This window comes from the organism of the source record quoted next, unplaced genomic scaffold (assembly GCF_019419815.1).
Source record: "Pyrus x bretschneideri cultivar Hongxiangsu unplaced genomic scaffold, Pyrus_bretschneideri_v1 Contig38, whole genome shotgun sequence".
In the NCBI taxonomy this organism is placed as follows: domain Eukaryota; kingdom Viridiplantae; phylum Streptophyta; class Magnoliopsida; order Rosales; family Rosaceae; genus Pyrus; species Pyrus x bretschneideri.
Window position 1 is genome coordinate 912,531 of NW_025999701.1, and position 5,967 is coordinate 918,497.

General features: G+C 37.9%; 1 protein-coding gene across 1 annotated transcript; it reads left to right on the forward strand.

Annotated features, from left to right (window-relative positions):
• The first annotated feature begins 2,548 nt into the window (after positions 1 to 2,548).
• Positions 2,549 to 5,967, forward strand: LOC125467915 (G-type lectin S-receptor-like serine/threonine-protein kinase At4g27290). The gene is made up of 7 exons (XM_009357268.3): positions 2,549 to 4,009; positions 4,160 to 4,282; positions 4,386 to 4,519; positions 4,616 to 4,826; positions 4,925 to 5,162; positions 5,265 to 5,415; positions 5,503 to 5,967. The coding sequence occupies exons 1-7, from the start codon at positions 2,731 to 2,733 to the stop codon at positions 5,788 to 5,790; spliced, it is 2,424 nt and encodes an 807-aa protein (XP_009355543.2). The 5' UTR covers positions 2,549 to 2,730; the 3' UTR covers positions 5,791 to 5,967.

Consider the following 5,967-nt stretch of genomic DNA (forward strand, 5'->3'; position numbering starts at 1 on the left):
AAATGAAAGTTATCTATTTTCTATCTAAATGAGTCGTAACCTAAGCGGGTTTGGCCGGGCAACTTTACAGGTCCAGACACTCTTTCTAAATTTTCAAAAACCAAGGCATTAATCAGGGCAGTGGTCTACTACCTAGTGCCTAGGAGGCGCTAGGTTGGGATTTTTAGAACAATGCTCCTACTGCCTTTTTTTGCTCATAGCCCAGCAGGTGTGGGGACATTTTTGTAGCAAAAAATAATCCCAAAAATTCAAAAGACAACATGTGGAATTTTTCTCAAGAAAAACAAGATTGCACTCATTAAATGGGCAGGGCTCTCAAATACTCTCACGTGCAGCTTAGCATCCCTGAAGGTTTGAATAGCTAACTACGACTGCTTAAGGCTCCCATGCTCATGGCATAGAAAAGTCAACTAAATCCTATCTTTAATACATTCCTAATTGGAGATCAATTCCGTCAAGTACGGAATATCTACCCCAGTCAATCACGGATGCTTCCTTCATTATCCCAAGATATTATCTCCTAATTAATATCTTGGGAATATTCTTTCCTTATTCATCCAACAGACACACCTTGACCAATAAGATGTCACATATGGGGTAAAACCCTAACCCCATGGCTGGCCACCTTCTCCTACAAATACCTTCATCTCCACCAAATTATGCTAAACTTTTTGCTATGCATACAAGCCCTAAACACTCACTCTTCTTAGAGATACTGACTTAGGCATCATAGATCCATTGGCCAAACCACCCCTTTCCTCGTGGGTGCATGGGGCTTTGGCCTTTGATCAAATGTGTTAATTGTTTTGCAGGTACACATTCATCAAAATTGAAGACGATAGATTTTTACCACCACACATAGTATTCGTCAATTTTTTGAACTCAATTAAATGTCTCAAATATTCCTGATTTGGCTAATATTTTGTAAGGATGATTTATGAGGTGCAACTTAAAAAATAGATAGTTTAGATTGTTGACTTTCGATGTGGTGTGTGCCTTACAACCAATTCTCATTTTTTTAAAAAGTTGGGGATCCCTTTCCTTAAAGAATATGTACTAACATAAACCCACCCGCATATCATACAACTTAATTCATTGAACAAATACATGAATGGTTATCTATAAGAGAGATATGAAACATAACTAAAAGGTACATAAATAAAATATAACTACAAGCAGAACTCATTAATATGTGATACAATTTGATTATAAAAAAAATCTTTTATATATGTAGATAAATACAATTAATTTGTGATATTCGAATGAAGGTTAGAGGAGGAAGAAAAATAAGAAATAGCATTTTGATTGGCCGCGAGCCGCTATTTTATCTGGCATGGCGTATTTGCTACCTTGTCAGTTATTGAATTATGTTTTGACAAATTGGCTGACAATGTTTCGAGGTTCAAAGAAACATTAAGATTATATTCACCCAGTGAACTTGCTCACTCAAGTTAAAATAAATTGATGTTATTAAATTTGTCATTAGATGGACTTTGATCAAATATGCACGCCATTTACTGGTGTAATTTCTAAATTTCTAGAAGCTTGTTGGCTGAGAGATTTGACTCTATCTACAAGTTTTGTTGCAAATGTTTTAGCTTACTTTGGTCTCTTCTTCTCAAATCTTTATTTTTGGGATTTCTGTTTACCTAATGTTGGAGAGATTTTTCAGTGTAACTGGAACACAGGATGGTACACCACGTGTTACTATATCAATGGTGGAATATGTGTGCTAAAATGTTAATAACTTAAAAAATAGAATTTCCCACCACTTATATAAAAACATGTGGTGTACCACTTATCTTTTCGTCACAATGAAAATTTCCTACTAATGTTGCTCTTCTTGCTTTTAATTTTGATTGTATTAGAAAACGGTTATACTTGAAGTTTCCTGTTTTAATGAATTTCTATGCATATAGAGAAGGGAAAAAAAAGGTAAATAAAAAAAAAATAAAAAAATAAAAAAAAAGGTTCTGAAAGACGATATGCTTTAGTTGGGCGATGAGTTGGGTTCTAGGGCCTTGCAGCTAAGCAGACGTTTAAGTAGGTCTAGACACTTTTTTTTTTAATTTTAATGCTTAAAAATTAATCATGACGGTAACCAGCTTATAATTACAATGTTTTTAATACATGCTTTATTGACTTCAAGTTTTGGCCCAAAACTGTTTTCGACTTGTGAGGATGTAAATTAAGACTGCTTTCTTCCACAGAGCTGTGTTTTTAGTCCACGTTTCTCGTTCCAATTTGAAAGCCTCATCAAAGTTTCCAACTTCCCACTAAAATATTCTTTTTACACTGCAGTTAAATGCACTAGTCAAGTTTACCCATTACATATAAATAATTATATAAAAGTAATGTTAGGTAAATTAATTTTTAAGATTAAGTTTACAAATTTATTAAATATATCATGATAAAAAATAAGTACGTTAATCAATATTTAATAATAATTCAACAATATTGAGCTATATTTTAAAAAAAATGCAGTTAAACTCATTATAGAAAAACTCTCAATTAAGAACGCGTTTACTAATCCGCAATCAAATGGTATATAAATCCGCATTTTCAGTACCAAATCTTCATCGGAAGAAAAGAGGAAAAAACAAAAGCTGTGATCCTAATTCAATGTCTGATACGGCCAAGTGAACTGCCTTTAATTCAAAGTATTTGCCCTCCTAATCCTCCATCAAATACCATCAATACTTGAACTTTTAAGCAGTAATCTACCATTCAATGGAGCTCCTCTGTTTCATGGTTTTCAGCATTTGTTTGCTCTTCTCTCTGAGCCAAACTTCATCAGCTGCTGATACCATCACTGTATCTCAGTCCCTCAGCGATGGCAAGTCGTTGGTTTCATCTCCCGGCCGAATTTTCGAGCTTGGTTTTTTCAGTCCAGGCATTTCCAAGTCTCGTTACTTGGGAATCTGGTACAAAAATATCCCAGTCCAAACCGTTGTTTGGGTTGCAAATAGGCAGTCTCCAATCAATGGTTCCATCGGGAGTTTGACGATCAACACCACAGGGCATCTTGTCCTTCTCGAGAACAACCGGACAGTTATTTGGTCTGCGAATTCGTCAAAACAAGCCAACAGCCAGAGTCCTGTCCTGCAGCTGTTGGACAATGGCAATCTTGTCCTGAGAGACGAGAGAGATGCTAACTCAGGGATCTACTTGTGGCAAAGCTTTGACTACCCTTCTGATACTTTACTGCCGGGAATGAAGCTCGGTTGGGACTTGAAAACCGGACTAAACCGGCGTGTAACAGCATGGAAGAGTCCGGACGACCCTACTCCAGGGGACTTTATATGGGAGATGGTGCTGCACAACTATCCTGAGCCTGTTATGTGGAAGGGGTCTAAAGAGTTCTTGAGAAGCGGTCCATGGAACGGTGTTTTGTTCAGTGGAAGACCCCCCAAGGCGCTTCCGGCTTTGAACTTCACTTTTGTTTCCAATGAGGATGAGGTTTACATGATATTTCAGATGGTGAACGAGTCATTGCTTGGACGGATGTTGATGAACCAAACCATATCATTTCGCCAGCAGTGGATTTGGTCACAGGTAGACCAGAATTGGACACTCTACGGATCGTTTCCGAGAGACCCTTGTGACAGTTATGGCCACTGTGGCGGCAATGGCAATTGTGTTCTTGGGTCATCGCCAATTTGTCAATGTTTGGAGAGGTTCGTTCCTGCGTCGCTAGAGGAGTGGAAATTGAGCGATTTTTCACAAGGTTGCGTGAGGAGAAAACCATTGAGCTGCAAGAACGATGGGTTTGCTAAGTATTACGGGTTGAAATTGCCGGATACCACGCACAGTTGGATAAATAAAAGCATGAACCTCGATGAATGCAGGGCGAAATGCTTATCGAACTGTTCCTGTGCGGCTTATACCCACTTGGATGTGAGAGGAGGAGGCAGCGGTTGCGCAATCTGGTTTGGTGATCTTGTTGATATTAAGCAAATTCCCGGTGGTGATCAGGATATGTACATCAGGATATCTGCTTCAGAACTAGGTATAAACTCAAGTACAATTCGTCTATTGTGTGTTTTTCTTTAGTGGTCCAATTTGATCAGTAGGAACTTAACGTCCCTTTCTGCTTAAATGTATAATTTTGTCTGGTGTTCAACTATGTATGTTCTAATGTCTCGATTAATCTACAAAGGAGGGAAAGACGAGAAATGGAAGATAGGAGTGATAGCTGCATCCGCATTTGCTGTAATTGTTGGGATGCTCTTCGTTGGCTATTGTTACATTCTACGATTCAGAGGCAAGAAAGATGTCAAAGGTAGTGATACAAATTACTGAAGGATTTTTTTTTTTTTTATATTATATATAGAATCACTAGATTATTATCACTTATTGTTGTTACTTTTTGATGATTATATAAGATGAGGAGATTGAAGAACGCAAGGAAGATGACCTGGAGCTGCCATTGTTCGACTTGCCAACAATAGAGACTGCCACTAATTACTTTTCGATAAACAATAAGCTTGGAGAAGGTGGTTTTGGACCTGTATACAAGGTAATTTTTGGTCTGCTAGCACAGGAAAAGTAATTTAAGGAAGCACTTGGTTCCTCAAGGACGTAACAATTTTTCGGAAAATGTGACTATTTTCAGGGTAGACTAGTAGATGGACAGGAAATCGCAGTCAAGAGGCTTTCGAGAAGTTCTGGACAAGGAATGAAGGAGTTCAAAAATGAAGTAATACTAATTGCCAAACTTCAACACCGAAATCTTGTAAAGCTTCTTGGTTGTTGCATTCAGGGAGAGGAGAAATTGCTGATTTATGAGTACATGCCCAACAAAAGCTTGGACTACTTCCTTTTTGGTTTGTTCCCTTAAAATTCTGTTGCTTGTTGGACTTTATTTTATGTTTCATCCCTTGAGATTCTGATAGTTTATGTCTTGAAATTTACAATTTTCCAGATGCAATACGGAGCAAGTTGTTAGATTGGCCTCAGCGCTTCCAAATTATCTGCGGGATTGCTAGGGGGCTTCTCTATCTTCATCAGGACTCCAGACTGAGAATTATACACAGAGACCTCAAACCAAGTAATGTTTTACTCGATAGAGATATGAACCCGAAAATCTCAGATTTTGGTCTTGCTAAAACTTTTGGTGGGGATCAAATTGAGGGAAATACAAACAGAGTGGTTGGAACATAGTAAGTATTTTTGACACATTCTTCACATAATATATATTATTTGTCCTTTTTTTTTTTCTAGCATTTAACATGCTCAGTTTGTTTTAATAATCTCGTCTGTAGTGGTTACATGGCACCTGAATATGCTACCGAAGGGCAGTTCTCTGTAAAATCTGATGTCTTTAGCTTCGGTATTTTACTGCTGGAGATAATTAGCGGAAAGAAAAGTAAAGGGTTCTATCATCTGAACCACCGGCTTAATCTTATCGGAAATGTAAGTTACAACAGTGTTAAAGCACAATATCGTTTCGTTCTGCATGTAAAAATTGGTTACGATAAAAATGATTAACATCTGTTTTAGGCATGGAGACTCTGGAAAGAAGGAAGGCCACTGGAACTGATTGATAAAGGGCTTGGGAACTCATGCACTCTGTCAGAGGTGCTGCGATGCATTCACGTCAGTCTCTTGTGTGTGCAACAGCAACCTGAGGACCGGCCAACCATGTCATCCATTGTTCAGATGCTATGCAGCGAAAGTGCCTTGCCTCAGCCTAAAGAACCAGGATTTGTTCCGGAAAAGGGTTTACTTGACGGAGTGATCAATCCGTCATGTAATGGATTAACCATTACAGAGCTCGAGGCTCGTTGATCATATAAATCTATTCGGTGTTGTTTATCATACATTATATAGAAACCCTAAATCCTCCAGTATCCTAGCTAAACTAGTCCTTCTTGAAAACTTCTTGTTTGGAGGGGATAAATGCCATTTTCTACCTGCAACAATGTACTGATCAATATTAAAATAACCAGTGCCATTTTCACTCTA

Excerpts from the sequence above, each read along its gene's own strand:
- LOC125467915 (XM_009357268.3), top strand. The coding sequence starts at position 2,731 with ATGGAGCTCCTCTGTTTCATGGTTTTCAGCATTTGTTTGCTCTTCTCT. Across the intron at positions 5,163-5,264 it reads AACAGAGTGGTTGGAACATA|TGGTTACATGGCACCTGAAT; the intron begins GTAAGTATTTTT and ends TCTCGTCTGTAG. Across the intron at positions 5,416-5,502 it reads GGCTTAATCTTATCGGAAAT|GCATGGAGACTCTGGAAAGA; the intron begins GTAAGTTACAAC and ends CATCTGTTTTAG.